Source organism: Cicer arietinum, chromosome 5 (assembly GCF_000331145.2).
Source record: "Cicer arietinum cultivar CDC Frontier isolate Library 1 chromosome 5, Cicar.CDCFrontier_v2.0, whole genome shotgun sequence".
In the NCBI taxonomy this organism is placed as follows: domain Eukaryota; kingdom Viridiplantae; phylum Streptophyta; class Magnoliopsida; order Fabales; family Fabaceae; genus Cicer; species Cicer arietinum.
In genome coordinates, this window is record NC_021164.2 from 52,939,213 (window position 1) to 52,960,323 (window position 21,111).

General features: G+C 31.9%; 2 protein-coding genes across 2 annotated transcripts in view; both read right to left on the reverse strand.

Annotated features, from left to right (window-relative positions):
* LOC101494092 (cytochrome P450 71D11-like) overlaps positions 1-898 on the reverse strand; it is a 2,477-nt gene extending 1,579 nt beyond the window's left edge. Inside the window, 1 exon segment of the mRNA XM_027335635.2 lies at positions 3-898. Coding sequence (XP_027191436.1) covers positions 3-859 — 857 coding nt within the window. The 5' untranslated portion in view covers positions 860-898.
* A 10,347-nt stretch (positions 899-11,245) lies between these two features.
* On the reverse strand, positions 11,246-20,846 carry LOC101505255 (cytochrome P450 71D11-like). Its single transcript, XM_004506630.4, has 2 exons — positions 19,869-20,846; positions 11,246-12,009 (listed from the first exon to the last, which is right to left on the reverse strand). The coding sequence occupies exons 1-2, from the start codon at positions 20,772-20,774 to the stop codon at positions 11,386-11,388; spliced, it is 1,530 nt and encodes a 509-aa protein (XP_004506687.1). The 5' UTR covers positions 20,775-20,846; the 3' UTR covers positions 11,246-11,385.
* Positions 20,847-21,111: the final 265 nt, after the last annotated feature.

A 21,111-nucleotide genomic window follows, 5' to 3' on the forward strand; every position in this document is an offset into this window, starting at 1 on the left:
TGCTGCCATCATCCTCAAATTTCAACAGAACATCAATCAAATCTTCCTCTCCTTCAACAATACCTTCATTAGTTCTTAGCTTTGTCTCTCTGTGATCATTGATGATCAACTCAAGTATTCTATCAACTTTTTGATGCAACTTCTCAAGCCTAGGCCTCATACCTGTAAGCTTTTGAAGCCATTTAGCTGAAGGAAACAAGTCACCAATGTAAAAACCACCAGCTAGCTGCAAAACTTCTCTTACCAATGCTATGAACTCATCTTGCTCCAAATATTTTTTACCAAATGCAGCCCTTGAAGTAATTGAATACATCATTGACTTAACTTCTTGAGAAAGATTAATAACACTACCTTCTTCTAAACCAATCTTTTTTAAGAGATTATTCATCTCTTGTTCTCTTATTGGCAAAAGAGATTGCACACGTTTCACACTTAAAAGTTCTATGTTACAAATTTTTCTAAGATTTCTCCAATAATCACCATAAGGTGCAAAAGCTATATCTGTTGAATCATAAAACATTATCTCTGAGGTTAATGTATAAGGCCTTGATGCAAATATAACATCATGAGTTTTCATTATTTCCTTAGCATATTCTGCTGAGGAAATAATAATAAAAAATACTTCACCAAGTTGAAGATGCATTATAGGTCCATATTTTTTTGCTAAGTCTCTTAATTTTCTATGTGGTGGAGATCCAACAAGATTAAATATGTTTCCTATGATAGGTAATTTCCATGGGCCTAATGGTATGTTTGGAATTGAGTCAATTTTGTTGACTTTTCTTTTTAATTTTAGTTTCACAATGAGGAGAAGGAAAATTGAAAAAAGGGTGAAAGGGAAAATAGTTTGAAGATCCATGTTGATTAAAAAGTAATAGGGTGGTTAGGTGGAACAAGTTTCTTCTTCTTCTAGTTATGTGAAGAACATTAATTCTATTACACTTATATATATATAGATTAGAGATATTGTAGAGTAATGAAACAATTGTGTCCTATGTTGCTTGTATTATATATTGGAATCTATGCATTTAAGTTTTTGAACTGATTTGATACATAAAAAATGTTTATTAGAATTTAAGTTAAGAGAAGTTTATAAGTAGTGACACAGCGACCAAACCATAGATTTTTTTTCTTTCACAAATGACATTGTTAGAAAATATGCAATAGATCTATTGTTATAATTAAGTCAAGGATAATTTAGTCTATTTATCTGTTATTATATTTTTTTAGAGTCACATTCGCATTCTTAAGATTGCTATTTGAATGAAACTTTATCTTCCTTTTGATATTTCTTTCATTCTCTATTTATTCATATTATTAACATATATAATTGTGAGAGCTCACACAAAATCCAAAATATTAATGACTTTAGATAAAAATATGAAATATATCTGGTGTGGTGATAATGTAAAAACCAATATTAAAAAATAACACACGGTTTGATTATATTTTTAATTATATTTCACTGATGCGTCAAAACAATATTACTTTCTAAAATATTTGTATAAATACTTAGATTTTAATATATGATTGAATGAGGATGTAAACTCTTATAATAAGTATATATCAATTAAGGGAAAATATAAACATGGCAGTGGTGAATAGAAAATTGAACGTGTGCTTAGTTGTTAGCCTGTATTGTGACGAACAATAGGGAAGGTAGATAAAAAATTGTCATTATTTCCTATGTGCAGGCGCTATAACAGTTACATATTATTTTTTTTGACAATAACACTTACATTTTTCTTTTGGTGATATAATAAGTTAAATATTATATATGCTAATAATTTCATATTTTATATAATTTTCATTTGTAAAAAAATATTTGAGTGAGGTCAGGTGAAGGTGAAGCTACAATTCGAACTATATTTTAGTTTTAACACTTACAAATGGAATTAGTCAAAAAAACAAAAACTTACAAATGGAATTAATTAAATAAACTAATAAAACCGATTGTCAAAGCCATAAAACAATGAAACCTGCCCTGTATTTTTTACTATACAAACATAGATTGTATCCCAAAAAAGAGTAATAATTAACAAGTACTCTCTGATTAATTATATTTTTCTCGATCTTTTTATTAAAAATAAATGAGTTAAAATTCATTCAACCAAAGTTAATGTATTAATTGACATTTTAATATTATAAATTATATATATTAATTTTTGTTATCAAATTTTAATCTAATTGTCTTTTATAAAAAGTGATTAGATTAATAAGTAAAAAATTGATGTATTTGTTGGTTTTATATATAAGCAAAAATCAACTAATTTATTTATATATTTAATGATATCAATTTTTAAAATATGTATTTGTTTTTATTCTTTAATAGTATTTTTTCGTCTCAAAATAATTGAGTCATTTGATTTGTTCACTATATTAAGAAAATATATAAATAAAAGAGAGAATATCACTTTTACGAAATTGTTCTTATTAAGTAATGATATATTATCAAAATTATAAATACATAATAAAAGATGTTGCATTAAAAATGATGCAAGTAATATTAATTAAAATGTATAATTGCAAATAAGTGCACTAAAAATTTAAAGGATAAATTATTTTATAATAAATTTTTGTACAAAGAATCAATTATTTTGATACACATGAGATAATATTGTAGATGATGACTATGATATTCAAAGGTAATTAAGTTAATAGATATATTTACTTATAATTAAGGTTAGAGAGAGTAAAAAATAATATTGAGATGGTTTTGATGCTCTTATTTTGGAGGATGGTTTTTGTCACACGATGTGTTAGAAGAAGAAGCATCCATCACCTAGGTTGCATCTCCAAGTTAATCATTTTCGTTTTTAGTTTACCAAAGTTTATTTTTTAGAATTTTCTTTCAAAACCTCACAAATAACGGCAGCATGTCTTATACTTTTGTTTGTATGGATGAAGTCATAGGTCACGCACTACAAACAAACACTACATCCAGTAGAATAACAACATTATGAAATTGTGTATAGATAATTTTAGACCTCTTATTTTGGAGCAGAGTATTACAATTTGTCAAGATGCTTAACTTGGTTACATCAACAAACAAAGAATCTTCATGTAGCCATAAATTGGAGAAGAGTAATTTTTTTTTTTTTTTATTGTGGAAAGGAAATTGAGGGCTTTCAACGAAGACTTTGTCTAATGTGAGGTTCCATTCAGTAAAATTAACTAGCGGATAGCATGTAACTTATAATTTATAATTGATACATTAAATAAATTTGCACTTGTATGCATATGGTGTAATATTTTTTTTTCAACAATTAATACTAATAATTAGTATAGTTAATATTATTAATATTTTGTTGATGATGAAAATTGAATCATCAACTTCTTTAATATTTAACTCTTGTTTAATTCTCTAATTTTCTCACCTCAGTTTGATTATAGTATGATATAAGATTTATCTTACTTGACTTTAAAGAAAACGAAGAACGATATAAAGAAGTGGAAAACGTGAGATCACCATACTTTACATTGAGGCTTATTTTATTTTATTTGTTTAGGTATTTTTTCTTCCATAATACTAAAATCCATTTCAGCAAATGCTTTAAATCATTGTTATTCATAAGCAATTTTCTTCGTTCCTTTTAAATTTTTTCTCTAGAATATGGTGATAAAATTTCCTCACTTTCCTTTCCCTCCTCTTCACTAAGTAAACCGTCTAGGTTGTCAAAAAAAATAAAAAATTGTCAGTCTTTATATCTATATTTCTGCTGTACTTCCAAATTGCACAAGACAATGTCAAAATTTCAGCCCACTTTAGGATTTTGATTTTTTTTTTCTTCGTTATGTTAAAGAGACAAAGATATAAATAACACAAAATTACTTTTTATAAAAATTATATCACACAAAAAAAAGTGATGGTACCTCTATTTCTTAACATGAAAGAGAAAAAGAAAAGATCTAAATCTTTTTATTTAATGCTGATTAATTGCAGTATTTTTTATATATATCTCTTCTAACAATAATTGTGTATGCGGTGCAATTTTGAACCACTTTTGAGTAAAAAAAAATTATCTGATTCAAAAATGAAAATATTTGTGTTTAATTTAGTTTTCATGTTACCTTTAAAATTTTTGAAACGATCTTATCCAAATTAATGCAGTTTAAATTAGATAATTTTCGGTTGATCCTAATTACAATTTAAAAAAAAATTCAGATTTGTCACTAACTGAGCGAAATGTTTGTCACTTTAGTTCTTAATATGAACTTTTATGTAAGCTTTGTTAAGTGGATGACATGTACGTGTATATGGCTGAGTGATATGTCACTCTCTTTTCTATGTGAGTATGATGAATAAGCAGATACCAAATTGACATTAAGTTTACAAAAATTGAAGTTTTAAATGGAAAATTTTGTATTTTTCTCTCTTTCGGTTACATTTTCTCATTTCTTCTCCCTTCAATTAAATTTTCTCTCATTTCCCCTCCTTCAAACTCAATAAGTTATTACATATAGGGATCGCTCTAATTAGAAGTTATCACTTTCAGGGACTATAATAAAAATAAGTGTTATTTTTTTTGGACAATTATGATTATAATCGTAATTTTACAACACTTAAAGTTAATTGAAAAAACACAAATGAAAGAACACAAAACACTTTAATTCAAAAACTTCATATGATTTGATGAGGCACTTTCAAATAATGAAGCACTTCAAACATGTGTATTAGATAAAAAATATAAAAAAATAAAAAAAATAAAAAAAATAAAAAAGAGGGTGAAATCCACCAAGAAATAGTGAGAGATTGAGAGGAATCAGAATTTAGATGGAGTATTCAAGGTTGAAGTTAAAAAAAATATATATATTTGTAATTGATGTATTTGTCATGTAAATGTTGTATATGATTTGGTTTCACAAGCCATAAATTGAGTTTAGTAGTTTGGATAATTTTAATATGAGTAGTTTGTAAATGTGTTTTGTGTTTATCAAGTGACTAATGACTTGATCAACTTAAACATATATTTTGTTCTTTCAAGTGAAATGAAGTGTTTGAATTGAAATGTTATGTTATTTCATGTTGTTAATGTGTTTTATGATATTTCAAGTGACATGTGTTGTAAAATCTGAATAGACATTTTAAGTTGTAAAGTTACAAATATAATCAAATGGGCTCCCAAAAATAAATCTTATTGTCATTATAGTCCTTGAAAGTAATAACTTATAATCAGAGTGATCTATGTATGTAATAGCTTATTAGATTTGATGAAAGAAGAAGAAATGAGAAAAAATGTAATTGAAGGGAGAAGAAAGATGAAAATGTAACTCAATAACCGAAAAACACAATTTTTTTGGTTTAAAATTTCATTTTTTATTTTTAAATTTAACGTAAATTTGGTCTCTGTTTATTGATGTGACCCACATAGAGGTGTGACACATCACTCTGCCACGTAGATGTCATCTACTTAATATGACTAACAAAAAAGTTAACATCAGATACTAAAGTGATGGACCTTTGGTTGAGTCAAGGGTTGATTTGGGTTTTTTTTTATGAGTTAGGGATTGATTTGGGTTTTTTTGTTGAGTCAAGAACTGGAATGACATTGTCTTCTTTACTATGTTAAACTTAGTTTGGTTAGTGAGCTAATTGATACCAAAATAAATTTAAACAAATCCATGATACTAAAATAACTCTACTAATTTATTTTTTAGTGTTAATTTTTATTTCAATTTTATTGTGTATACTCTTAAAAGATATGTTGCCAGATGATAATGAACTTCACAGTCGAACCTACGAAGCTAAACGAATTTTGTGCTCTATTGGCATGAGTTACGAAAGGATTCATGTGTGTCCTAACGATTGCATTTTATTTCGGAACGAATATGAATTACTAAAGGTGTGTCCGAAATGCAATGTCTCTCGATATAAGAAGAAGGAATCTACTCCAACAAAAGTCGTGTGGTATTTTCCTATAATACCAAGATTTAGGCACATGTATCGCAGTGAAGAAGATTCAAAACAGTTGACATGGCATGCAGATGAAAGAATTAGAGATGGAAAGTTTCGACACCCTGCAGATTCTCCACAATGGGCAAAAATTGATCACGAGTATCCTGAATTCAGGGTAGAGTCAAGAAATCTACGACTTGCACTTTCTACTGATGGAATGAATCCACATGGTCTTCAAAGCATCTCACACAGCATGTGGCCTGTGATTTTGTTGATTTATAACCTACCTCCATGGTTATGTATGAAGCGTAAGTTTATGATGTTGTCTCTGTTAATTTCTGGATCCAAACAACCGGGGAATGATATCGACGTATACTTGACTTCTTTAATTGAAGATTTAAAAAATATGTGGGAGACATGTGTGGAAGTTTATGATATAAGAAAGAATGTTTCAATTTTAGGGCTATGTTGTTTGACACAATTAATGATTTTCCAGCATATGGTAATTTATCAGGATATAACATTAAAGGTCAGTGTGCATGTCCTATATGTGAAGAGAGTATAAATTGGATGCGGTTGAAACATTGTAAGAATAATGTATTTCTTGGACATCGTAGATTTTTACCTTATAGTCATCAGTTTCGTGGGTGGAGAAATGCATTCAATGGAAAATCAGAGGAAGGTAAAGCTCCTTTAGCACGGACTGGATATCAAATACTTGAAAAAGTACAAGGTTTGACCAATAAATTTGGCAAACCTTTAGCGGGAGAGTTGGTCAAAACTGGATGGAAGAAAAAGTCAATTTTCTTTGAATTGCCATATTGGAAGTCATTGTATATAAGACATTTCCTCGATGTGATGCATATTGAAAAAAAATGTATTTAATAGTGTTATTGGTACATTACTCAATGTTCCAGGAAAGTCTAAAGATGACATCAATGCAAGATTGGACTTGGTCGATATGGGAATAAGAAATGAATTAGGTTCCGTAAAAAAAGGAAATCACACATATATACCTCCAACCGCTCATACTCTATCTAGAAAGGAAAAAATCGTTTTATGTAAATTTCTGCACGAAGTTAAAGTTCCAGAAGGATACTCTTCAAACATTAAAATTTTAGTTTGTATAAAATACCTCAAGTTAAAAGGTTTGAAGACCCATGATTGTCATATTCTAATGGATCATTTGCTACCAATAGGTATACGTTCCATTTTACCTGAAAAAGTTCGACGAGCCATAACTAGATTATGATTCTTCTTCAGGGAAATTTGTAGTAAAGTGATCGATCCTCAGAAATTACCGACATTGTAGAGGGAAATTGTAGTTACTTTGCGTGAGATTGAAATGTATTTCTCACCCTCATTTTTTGATATAATGGTTCACCTTACTGTTCATCTTGTTAAGGAGACACAACTTTGTGGGCCAGCTTATATGAGATGGATGTATTCAATAGAACGATATATGAAAATATTAAAAGGGTACGTAAAAAGTAAAAGTCGACCAGAAGGTTTTATTGCTGAACGGTACATTGTCGAAGAAGTTGCTGAATTTTGTACTGAATATCTGTCCAATGTTGAATCCATAGGGTTTCCCATGTCTCGTCATTCGGGAAGAATATTAGGAGAAGAGATAATTGGAAAGAGACTAATGACTATATCAATGACAGAATGGGAGCATACGCAATTGTATGTTCTGCACAATGATGACGAGGCTCAACCATATGTTACAATACACATGGATCAGTTATCTAGTTTGAACATGAATAAGAATCAAAATTGGATAACTCGAGAGCACAATCGAAGTTTTATAACATGGTTAAATAATCACATAAAGTCAAAGTTTGATATAGACCCCGGATCAATTTCACAGAGATTGAGGTGACTAGCAAATGGTCCGAATTTACATGTCTTTTCATACACCAGTTATGTAATTAACGGTTATTGAGATCCCCATACTTCGCATTGAGGCTTATTTTTTTGTTTCTTTATAGGTTTTTTTTTCTATAAAACTAAAATCCATTTCAGCAAATGCTTTAAATCATTTTTATACATAAGCAATTTTTTTTCCTTCCTTTGAATTTTTTTCTCTAGAACATGGTGATAAAGTTTCCTCACTTTCCTTTCCCTCCTCTTCACTAAGTAAACGGTTTGGTTTGTCAAAAAAAAGCCATAATGGTAAATTTCTTGTTTTTATTAACAAGTTGTCCGTATAAATTGCACAAGAAATTGTCAAAGATCTAAGGAACATAAAAATATTTTCTATAAAAATCATATAACATACAAAAAAGAGATGGTGTATCTGTTTCTCTTAACATGAGAAAGAAAGAAAGAAAGAAAGAAAGAGAGAGGATTCAAATCTCCTTATTTAATGTTGATTAATTGGAGTACTTTTCATAATATATCTCTTCTAACAATAGCAATGTATGCCATGCAATTTTGAACCACTTTTGAGTAAAAAAAACCCATCTGATTCAAAAATGAAAATATTTATCGATCAATTTAGTTTGCATGATACCTTTTAAAAAAATTGAATTAATCTGATCTAAATTAATGCAGTTTAAATCAAATTGATTTTCGGTTGATCCAAATTACAATTATAAAAAAAAAAATTAATAAAAATTATAAAGTTACCTATACCAAAAAATAAAATAAAAAGATAAGCTACCATTTTGTTCTATAACTCAATAGGACGTTGTTATTGTAGTTTCTTGACTTAGTAAAAAATTCAGATTTGTCACTAACTCTGCGAAATGTTTGTCACTTTAGTCCTTGATATGAAGTTTTCTGTAGACTTTATTAAGTGGGTGACGTGTACATATATGTGGTTGAGTGATATGTCATTTTCTCTCCTATGTGAGTATGATGAATAGGCAGAGACCAAATTGACATTAAGCTTACAAAAAAAAAATGAAGGTTTAAATGGAAAACTTTGTATTTTTCTCTCTTTCAGGTACCTTTTCTCATTTCTTCTCCCTTCAATTACATTTTCTCACATTATTTAATGCTGATTAATTGGAGTACTTTTCATAATATATCTCTTCTAACAATAGCAATTTATGCCATGCAATTTTGAACCACTTTTGAGTAAAAAAAAACCATCTGATTCAAAAATGAAAATATTTATCGATCAATTTAGTTTGCATGATACCTTTAAAAAAATAAAATTAATCTTATCTAAATTAATGCAGTTTAAATTAAATTGATTTTCGGTTGATCCAAATTACAATTATAAAAAAAATATTTAATAAAAATTATAAAAGTTACCTATACCAAAAAATAAAATAAAAAGATAAGCTACCATTTTGGTCTATAACTCAATAGGACGTTGTTATTGTAGTTTCTGACTTAGTAAAAAATTCAAATTTGTCACTAACTCAGCGAAATGTTTGTCACTTTAGTCCTTGATATGAAGTTTTCTGTAGACTTTGTTAAGTGAGTGACGTGTACATATATGTGGCTGAGTGATATGTCATTTTCTCTCCTATGTGAGTATGATGAATAGGCAGAGACCAAATTGACATTAAGTTTACAAAAGAAATGAAGGTTTAAATGAAAAAATTTGTATTTTTCTCTCTTTCAGTTATCTTTTCTCATTTTTTCTCCCTTCAATAGCACAAATGAAAGAACACACAACACTTTAATTCAAATACTTCATATGGGTTGATGAGGCACTTTCAAATGATGAAGCACTTCAAACATGTGTATTAGATCAAAAAAGAGAGGGTAAATCCCTCTAGCAATATTGAGAGATTGAGAGGAACTTAATTGGTGTATTTGTCATGAAAATGTGGTATATGATTTGGTTTCACAAACCATAAATTGAGTTTAGTAATTTGGATAATTTTAATATGAGTAGTTTGTAATGTTTTTGTGTTTATCAAGTGACTAATGACTTGATCAACTTAAACGTATATTGTGTTCTTTCAAGTGAAATGAAGTATTTGAATTGAAATGTTATGTTCTTTCATGTTGTTAATGTGTAGACATTCTAAGTGGTAGAATTACGAATATAATCAAATGGGCTCCTAAAAATAAACCTTATTGTCAATATAGTCCTTGAAAGTAATAACTTATAATCAAAGTGGTCTCTATATGTAATAACTTATTAGATTTGACGAAAGAAGAAGAAGAAATGAGAAAAAATTTAATTGAAGGGAGAAGAAAGATGAAAATGTAACTCAATAACCGAGAAACACAATTTTTTTTGTTTAAACCTTCATATTTTTATTTTTTTTATTTTTAAACTTAATGTAAATTTGGTCTCTATTTATTCATGTAACCCATGTCGGGGATAATGACACGTCACATCACTATGTTGCGTAAAGGTCATGCACTTAATATGATTAAAAGAAAAGTTAACATTAGAGACTAAAGTGATGGACGTTTGGTTGAGTCAAGGGTTGATTTGGGTTTTTGGCTGAGTTAGGGATTGATTTGGGTATTTTGCCGAGTAAAGAACTGGAATGACAATGTCTTCTTTACTATGTTAAACTTAGTTTGGTTAGTCAGCTGATTGACACCAAAATAAATTTAAGCAAATCCATGACACTAAAATAACTCTATTAATTTATTTTTATAAGTGTTAATTTTTATTTCAATTTTATTGTGTATACTTTATTATAATGAGCTGGAATATTAAGCTTATGTAATATTATTAAATATATAACAATGAAAATAATATTTCTTCCATTTGAACAAATAGACACTTTAATTACGAATATGGAATATATTCCATTATCATAACACAAGTTTGTTAAATTTGAAACGTTGTCGAGCATCAATTGTCATTTGCATCTTTATAAGCAATTTTCATAATTTTAAACTTTTCGATCTCTTAGTATAATACATTGATAAATAATTAAATCTTTCACTAACTCTTAGTTCTACGATATCAAATTAGTTTTATATATCTCCGAACTCAACCTCTAACATGTTGATATTTTACGGCATATCTATCTAAAATATGATTTTTTACTTTAAATTTACAAACGATTTTTAAAAAAAATTAAATTAATTTCATTTAAAAACTCGCTCAATGTACGGATATACATCTAATTTAAATGAATTTTCGGACAACCGATGACATACTTAGTATTTTGATAAATTTAAATATATTTTTAATTTTAAAAGTAGAGTTCAAAATATAAACATCCGACCTTAATTTCATCGTATGAACTATTTTATTTATAGAAAACTAAACTAGATAAGTGTCATTTAATGACCAGCTACGTTGGTAGCAATTACTATTGGTGATCAAGTTTCAACTATTGACGATTAGCAAAACAGAAATCAAATTGTCCTCATGTCAAGGACCACATAATAAATCATAAAACAGAACATAGAACAATGGAGTAAAATAAAAATAAAATATAACATTTGACTCTGAATAACAAGTAACACAAATAAGCTACTGATAATTAACAAACATAAAACATTGTAGTAGTGGATCACTCTTCAAGGCTATAACATCTTTAAACAAAGCCACATTTTTATGTTACAAACAAAGGATGAGAAATTATGGGAATCAAGTAAAGGTCACCTTTTCTTGACATAGCAGCTCCAAACTCCTCTCTCAATTCTAACTCCTCATTTTTCATTCCATTGGGAAGCTTCCAATCAAAATGATACAAAAACATTGCAAGGGTCTGCTCAACATTTGCTATACCATAGTTCATACCTGGACAAATTCTCCTTCCACCACCAAATGGAATATACTCAAAGTTGGTTCCTTTGTAGTCAATAGAACTATCAATAAATCTTTCAGGATAAAACTTATCAGGGTCAATCCAATATTTTGGATCTCTTCCAATCGCCCAAGCATTAATTATAACTCTACTTTTGACAGGTATGTGATAACCATTAATCACACAAGCTTGTCTACATTCCCTTGGAAGAAGGAGAGGAATAGAAGGGTGTAATCTAAGTGACTCTTTGATTACTGCTTTCAAATATTTTAACTCACCAAGTGTGGTTTCATCAATCATTCCTCTCCTATTAATTTTGTCCCTCACTTCAGCTTGTGCTATCTTCAGAACTCTTGGATTTTTTATCATCTCAGCCATTGCCCAATTAATGGTAGTTGCTGCAGTCTCACTTCCAGCAATAAACACATCCTGAAAATTTAAAATCTTGTCATTTAACTTACTTTAAACTTTAAAAACATGCAATATATTATATGTAACAACTTCCACTAAAAAAGAGTCAGCTACATGGATTAAACACGCTATAACGCTCTATATCATGTCTCTTTCTCTAGCTCATTAATCTCTAGGTCTTATCTGGTACCAGTTTCTCTTAAGTTTTTCTAGGTCTTCTCCTACCTCTAGTGATTTGACTACCCTCCAATTAACCTACTCTCCTTGCTATAAAGAATCGACATGCCTCCTCTCCACATGCCCAAACCACCTAGTCGAATTTCATCCATCTTTTCTACTATAGGTTCTACTCCAACTTTCTTTCTCTAATGTTGTCATTCATAATCATATCTTGCCTAATCTTTCCACACATTCAACGCAACATTCACATCTTTGCTACACTTAGTTTTTTTTCTCATGGTTTTTTATCGTGCAACACTGTGTTCCATATAACATCGTCGTTCTTATAAGTGTGCGACAAAACTTCCTCTTCAATTTGATAGGCACTTTGTAACACCCCGTTTTTCAAAGCGAGGGTGTATTTTTTTTTTCAAAAGAAATTAAAATAAAACAGAGAAATAAATAAGGTAACACCTTTGGATAAGTAATTAAGTCATTATAATTTTCAAGCAGCGGAAAAGCTCTCAAACCATGAATTCAAAATATTAACATAACAAAAGTAGTACAGTCTTCCAGTTTAAAAATAAACGCAACCCAAAGGAAAGACATCCGTTCCCTCTGTGACAACCTAGTCTGATCATTTTACAAAACAACTAAACACCCTGAGTGATCTCCACGCACCCCGTGATATCCTCCTAACGTAGCTGCAGTCAAGCGTTCCCATCTCCATTCCCGTCCGTAGGGTACGAACCGGTAGGATCGTCCTAACTCTCATCTGAGGGCAAGGCCCAGATTTCCACAATAATTGTAAAGGGTCACCAACCGAAATTAACAGTTAACACATAACATTTAAGTTTTAAATGCTCAAAATAACTTTTCAACTAAGCATGCACCTTAACAGGATTTCCAATATGCGAAAAGTTCAATACAATACTTGCTAATTAAAAATAAAAGCAAAATGAGGTTCTCAATCCCCTAATTATAACATAACAAATCATGACATGGATAGATTCATGAGCAATCAATCATACAACTAAAACTGAGGATTTTCACTGAGCCAATCGATTAGGCAATCGATTGGGGTGAAGGATTTTGATGAAAACAGAATCCTGGGTTGAAATCAATCGATTGGGAAATCGATTGAGTGAGTACTGAGCCCCAGGTTTTAAGCCAATCGATTTCCAAATCGATTTGGTCGAATATGGATGAGTCCCTGACTTAAGGCCAATCGATTGCCAAATCGATTTCTTAAATGATTTCGAAAAACTGATTACAAAATCGATTGGCCAGTCGATTTTGTTACTTTAGCCAAGTCCCTGTTAACCTATCAAATCGATTGGGAAATCGATTGAGTGAGTACTGAGCCCCAGGTTTTAAGCCAATCGATTTCCAAATCGATTTGGTCGAATATGGATGAGTCCCTGACTTAAGGCCAATCGATTGCCAAATCGATTTCTTAAATGATTTCGAAAAACTGATTACAAAATCGATTGGCCAGTCGATTTTGTTACTTTAGCCAAGTCCCTGTTAACCTATCAAATCGATTGGGAAATCGATTGAGTGAGTACTGAGCCCCAGGTTTTAAGCCAATCGATTTCCAAATCGATTTGGTCGAATATGGATGAGTCCCTGACTTAAGGCCAATCGATTGCCAAATCGATTTCTTAAATGATTTCGAAAAACTGATTACAAAATCGATTGGCCAGTCGATTTTGTTACTTTAGCCAAGTCCCTGTTAACCTATCAAATCGATTGGGAAATCGATTGAGTGAGTACTGAGCCCCAGGTTTTAAGCCAATCGATTTCCAAATCGATTTGGTCGAATATGGATGAGTCCCTGACTTAAGGCCAATCGATTGCCAAATCGATTTCTTAAATGATTTCGAAAAACTGATTACAAAATCGATTGGCCAGTCGATTTTGTTACTTTAGCCAAGTCCCTGTTAACCTATCAAATCGATTGGGAAATCGATTGAGTGAGTACTGAGCCCCAGGTTTTAAGCCAATCGATTTCCAAATCGATTTGGTCGAATATGGATGAGTCCCTGACTTAAGGCCAATCGATTGCCAAATCGATTTCTTAAATGATTTCGAAAAACTGATTACAAAATCGATTGGCCAGTCGATTTTGTTACTTTAGCCAAGTCCCTGTTAACCTATCAAATCGATTGGGAAATCGATTGAGTGAGTACTGAGCCCCAGGTTTTAAGCCAATCGATTTCCAAATCGATTTGGTCGAATATGGATGAGTCCCTGACTTAAGGCCAATCGATTGCCAAATCGATTTCTTAAATGATTTCGAAAAACTGATTACAAAATCGATTGGCCAGTCGATTTTGTTACTTTAGCCAAGTCCCTGTTAACCTATCAAATCGATTGGGAAATCGATTGAGTGAGTACTGAGCCCCAGGTTTTAAGCCAATCGATTTCCAAATCGATTTGGTCGAATATGGATGAGTCCCTGACTTAAGGCCAATCGATTGCCAAATCGATTTCTTAAATGATTTCGAAAAACTGATTACAAAATCGATTGGCCAGTCGATTTTGTTACTTTAGCCAAGTCCCTGTTAACCTATCAAATCGATTGGGAAATCGATTGAGTGAGTACTGAGCCCCAGGTTTTAAGCCAATCGATTTCCAAATCGATTTGGTCGAATATGGATGAGTCCCTGACTTAAGGCCAATCGATTGCCAAATCGATTTCTTAAATGATTTCGAAAAACTGATTACAAAATCGATTGGCCAGTCGATTTTGTTACTTTAGCCAAGTCCCTGTTAACCTATCAAATCGATTGGGAAATCGATTGAGTGAGTACTGAGCCCCAGGTTTTAAGCCAATCGATTTCCAAATCGATTTGGTCGAATATGGATGAGTCCCTGACTTAAGGCCAATCGATTGCCAAATCGATTTCTTAAATGATTTCGAAAAACTGATTACAAAATCGATTGGCCAGTCGATTTTGTTACTTTAGCCAAGTCCCTGTTAACCTATCAAATCGATTGGGAAATCGATTGAGTGAGTACTGAGCCCCAGGTTTTAAGCCAATCGATTTCCAAATCGATTTGGTCGAATATGGATGAGTCCCTGACTTAAGGCCAATCGATTGCCAAATCGATTTCTTAAATGATTTCGAAAAACTGATTACAAAATCGATTGGCCAGTCGATTTTGTTACTTTAGCCAAGTCCCTGTTAACCTATCAAATCGATTGGGAAATCGATTGAGTGAGTACTGAGCCCCAGGTTTTAAGCCAATCGATTTCCAAATCGATTTGGTCGAATATGGATGAGTCCCTGACTTAAGGCCAATCGATTGCCAAATCGATTTCTTAAATGATTTCGAAAAACTGATTACAAAATCGATTGGCCAGTCGATTTTGTTACTTTAGCCAAGTCCCTGTTAACCTATCAAATCGATTGGGAAATCGATTGAGTGAGTACTGAGCCCCAGGTTTTAAGCCAATCGATTTCCAAATCGATTTGGTCGAATATGGATGAGTCCCTGACTTAAGGCCAATCGATTGCCAAATCGATTTCTTAAATGATTTCGAAAAACTGATTACAAAATCGATTGGCCAGTCGATTTTGTTACTTTAGCCAAGTCCCTGTTAACCTATCAAATCGATTGGGAAATCGATTGAGTGAGTACTGAGCCCCAGGTTTTAAGCCAATCGATTTCCAAATCGATTTGGTCGAATATGGATGAGTCCCTGACTTAAGGCCAATCGATTGCCAAATCGATTTCTTAAATGATTTCGAAAAACTGATTACAAAATCGATTGGCCAGTCGATTTTGTTACTTTAGCCAAGTCCCTGTTAACCTATCAAATCGATTGGGAAATCGATTGAGTGAGTACTGAGCCCCAGGTTTTAAGCCAATCGATTTCCAAATCGATTTGGTCGAATATGGATGAGTCCCTGACTTAAGGCCAATCGATTGCCAAATCGATTTCTTAAATGATTTCGAAAAACTGATTACAAAATCGATTGGCCAGTCGATTTTGTTACTTTAGCCAAGTCCCTGTTAACCTATCAAATCGATTGGGAAATCGATTGAGTGAGTACTGAGCCCCAGGTTTTAAGCCAATCGATTTCCAAATCGATTTGGTCGAATATGGATGAGTCCCTGACTTAAGGCCAATCGATTGCCAAATCGATTTCTTAAATGATTTCGAAAAACTGATTACAAAATCGATTGGCCAGTCGATTTTGTTACTTTAGCCAAGTCCCTGTTAACCTATCAAATCGATTGGGAAATCGATTGAGTGAGTACTGAGCCCCAGGTTTTAAGCCAATCGATTTCCAAATCGATTTGGTCGAATATGGATGAGTCCCTGACTTAAGGCCAATCGATTGCCAAATCGATTTCTTAAATGATTTCGAAAAACTGATTACAAAATCGATTGGCCAGTCGATTTTGTTACTTTAGCCAAGTCCCTGTTAACCTATCAAATCGATTGGGAAATCGATTGAGTGAGTACTGAGCCCCAGGTTTTAAGCCAATCGATTTCCAAATCGATTTGGTCGAATATGGATGAGTCCCTGACTTAAGGCCAATCGATTGCCAAATCGATTTCTTAAATGATTTCGAAAAACTGATTACAAAATCGATTGGCCAGTCGATTTTGTTACTTTAGCCAAGTCCCTGTTAACCTATCAAATCGATTGGGAAATCGATTGAGTGAGTACTGAGCCCCAGGTTTTAAGCCAATCGATTTCCAAATCGATTTGGTCGAATATGGATGAGTCCCTGACTTAAGGCCAATCGATTGCCAAATCGATTTCTTAAATGATTTCGAAAAACTGATTACAAAATCGATTGGCCAGTCGATTTTGTTACTTTAGCCAAGTCCCTGTTAACCTATCAAATCGATTGGGAAATCGATTGAGTGAGTACTGAGCCCCAGGTTTTAAGCCAATCGATTTCCAAATCGATTTGGTCGAATATGGATGAGTCCCTGACTTAAGGCCAATCGATTGCCAAATCGATTTCTTAAATGATTTCGAAAAACTGATTACAAAATCGATTGGCCAGTCGATTTTGTTACTTTAGCCAAGTCCCTGTTAACCTATCAAATCGATTGGGAAATCGATTTCCCTGTATATTCTTTCAAAAATTCATAAACTAACTCAATCACATTCATGCATAATCCCAATTCTTAACACTTAATACTGATAACACAATTACTACGACATCATGGATTTCGAAATGGTATTGCAATCAAACATGTTATCACCAAATTCCAAAACATACACTTAACACCTATAACACAATACTACATAAACAAAATCAACCAACAATTCACAATTTAACAGGGTGTAGTCTCTCACGGACAAACACCTGTGCAGTCTCTCACGGACAAACACAATTCCCTCAGGAACGTAAGTCGTAAACGTACCACCTATCACGGGTCAGTACTGTTTACCAAGGTACCACCTATCCCGGGTCAGCACAACTTACCAAACGTAAATCGTAAACGTACTGCATATCACGGGCCCGTACCGTTTACCAAGGTGCCACCTATCACGGGTCTGCACGATTTACCAAAACACACATAACATAACACTTAGCATTTATAACACATTACTACACAAACAAAATGAACCAACAGTTCACAAATCAACAGGGTGTAGTCTCTCACGGACAAACACAATTCCCTCAGGAACGTAAGTCGTAAACGTACCACCTATCACGGGTCAGTACTGTTTACCGAGGTGCCACCTATCCCGGGTCAGCACAACTTACCAAACGTAAATCGTAAACGTACTGCCTATCACGGACCCGTACCGTTTACCAAGGTGCCACCTATCACGGGTCTGCACGATTTACCAAAACACACATAAGTAAACGAGACATTAAGAGATTCCCCATTCTTAATTCTCATTTAACTTAACGATTTTCAAAACAAAACATTCAGTAAATAAGTCATTAAGAGATTCCCCATTCTTAACACTCATTTACTGAAACGATTTTCAAAAACAAACAATTAAGTAGCCGAGACATTAAGAGATTCCCCATTCTTAACGCCCAGTTAACTTAAACAATTTTCAAAAAGCAAATATTAAGTAACCGAGACATTAAGAGATTCCCCATTCTTAACGCCCAGTTAACTTAAACGATTTTCAAAAACAAATATTAAGTAACCGAGACATTAAGAGATTCCCCATTCTTAACGCCCAGTTAACTTAAACAATTTTCAAAAACAAATATTAAGTAACCGAGACATTAAGAGATTCCCCATTCTTAACGCCCAATTAACTTAAACGATTTTCAAAAACAAATATTAAGTAACCGAGACATTAAGAGATTCCCCATTCTTAACGCCCAGTTAACTTAAACGATTTTCAAAAACAAATATTAAGTAACCGAGACATTAAGAGATTCCCCATTCTTAACGCCCAGTTAACTTAAACGATTTTCAAAAAAACAAATATTAAGTAACCGAGACATTAAGAGATTCCCCATTCTCAACGCCCAGTTAACTTAAACGATTTTCAAAAAAACAAATATTAAGTAACCGAGACATTAAGAGATTCCCCATTCTCAACGCCCAGTTAACTTAAACGATTTTCAAAACAAAATATTAAGTAACCGAGACATTAAGAGATTCCCCATTCTCAACGCCCAGTTAACTTAAACGATTTTCAAAACAAAATATTAAGTAACCGAGACATTAAGAGATTCCCCATTCTTAACGCCCAGTTAACTTAAACGATTTTCAAAACAAAATATTAAGTAACCGAGACATTAAGAGATTCCCCATTCTTAACGCCCAGTTAACTTAAACGATTTTCAAAACAAAATATTAAGTAACCGAGACATTAAGAGATTCCCCATTCTTAACGCCCAGTTAACTTAAACGATTTTCAAAACAAAATATTAAGTAACCGAGACATTAAGAGATTCCCCATTCTTAACGCCCAGTTAACTTAAACGATTTTCAAAACAAAATATTAAGTAACCGAGACATTAAGAGATTCCCCATTCTTAACGCCCAGTTAACTTAAACGATTTTCAAAACAAAATATTAAGTAACCGAGACATTAAGAGATTCCCCATTCTTAACGCCCAGTTAACTTAAACGATTTTCAAAACAAAATATTAAGTAACCGAGACATTAAGAGATTCCCCATTCTTAACGCCCAGTTAACTTAAACGATTTTCAAAAACAAATATTAAGTAACCGAGACATTAAGAGATTCCCCATTCTTAACGCCCAGTTAACTTAAACGATTTTCAAAAAAACAAATATTAAGTAACCGAGACATTAAGAGATTCCCCATTCTTAACGCCCAGTTAACTTTATATATATATATATATATATATATATTAAATATAGCTTAACAAATATCTCAAAATATCCAGATACTTGTTAAATTACCATTTCACCCGTAACGCATTAAATTCTCCGTAAAGGATTTACCGCACTTAATTTAAATTTATTTATCGACGAGTAATTCTAAATGGTGTCAAAATAACTTTTTGATCCTATAGACTCCAAAATATTATTAACTTTAGCTAAAAAGCCTCCGAACCAAAATCCAAAATATATAAAATACATAAAGTGTACTTTAAAATTATGGGTATTACACACTTTTTTATCAAATACAGTTTTATCACATAAAACATCCGAGGTACTCCATTTCAACCACCTAACTTGGATATATTATATATATATAAAAAAAAATGAAACGACTAGAAACTAAATAGTTGCTTACCAAAATTATAGCCTTGATATTATCAGAAGTTAAATAAAAATCCAGATCATTGCTACTATCCTCAAATTTCAAGAGAACGTCAATAAGATCTTCCTCTGCTTCAGCAACACCTTCTTTAGCTCTTCTTGACCTTTCCTCTTTATGATCATTGATGATATGTCCTAGTATCCTATCCACATGTTGACTTAACTTCTCAAGCTTAGGCTTCATTCCAGAGAGATTGTGAAGCCATGTAGCAGAAGGAAACAAGTCTCCAATATAGAAACCTCCAGCAAGCTTTATGAGTTGTTTTGCAACTGATATGAACTCTTCTTCTTCTGCATATTTCTTACCAAATGCAGCCTTCGAAGTGAATGTATACATGAATGAAATAACAGCTTGAGAGAGATTGAATTGTGATCCTTCATTTGAAGCAATCTTTTTTAAGAGAGAATTCATCTCTTTTTCTCTTATTGGCCAAAGAGATTTGACCCTTCTTACACTCAAAAGCTCAATAGCACAAATCTTTCTAAGTTGTCTCCAATAATCACCATAAGGTGAAAAAGCTATATCAGTGGAATTATAGGATGCAATATCTGTGGCCATAAGATGAGGCCTTGATGCAAAAGTAATATCATGAGTTTTTAGAACTTCTTTAGCAACTTCTGCTGAGGAAACAACAATGAAGAAGATCTCACCAAGTTGAAGATGCATCAAGGGTCCATATCTTTTGGCTAGATCTCTTAATTTTCTAGGTGGGTTTGATGTAACAAGATGGAGAATATTTCCTATGATGGGTAGTTTCCATGGACTTGGGGGTAGATTTGTACTAGTTGAATCAGATTTTTTGTAATGATTCCTTATTAGTTTTAGTGCAATGATCATGAAAAGAAAAATAGTGAAAAGGGTGAACAAGTTGAGAGCCATGGAGATGAAACAGTCTTGTAAATCTTATTTATGCATGCATATATTTGTAAATATGTCACATTTTCATGTATTCCCTTCGTCTCTAGTTATAAGAAATTTTGTTCAATTTGTCTTTAATTATTTTTTAATATACTACTCTTCACAAAAATCCAAGATGCATTACAAAAATACCCCTAATTATTTTTTATTCTTTTAAAAAATGACCCTACTTAATTTATAATTAAAATATAATATATAAAAAAATGATATTATATTTCTGACAAATTTATTACTACAACTAGAGGCGGATCTAAAATCGAAAGATAGTGATTATTTCACTTAAAAAAATGTCTTAAAA

Coding starts and splice junctions, on each gene's coding strand:
- LOC101505255 (XM_004506630.4), bottom strand. CDS start 20,774: ATGGCTCTCAACTTGTTCACCCTTTTCACTATTTTTCTTTTCATGATC. Junction 12,010..19,868: donor ATATCAAGGCTATAATTTTG/GTAAGCAACTAT, acceptor TTAAATTTTCAG/GATGTGTTTATTGCTGGAAG.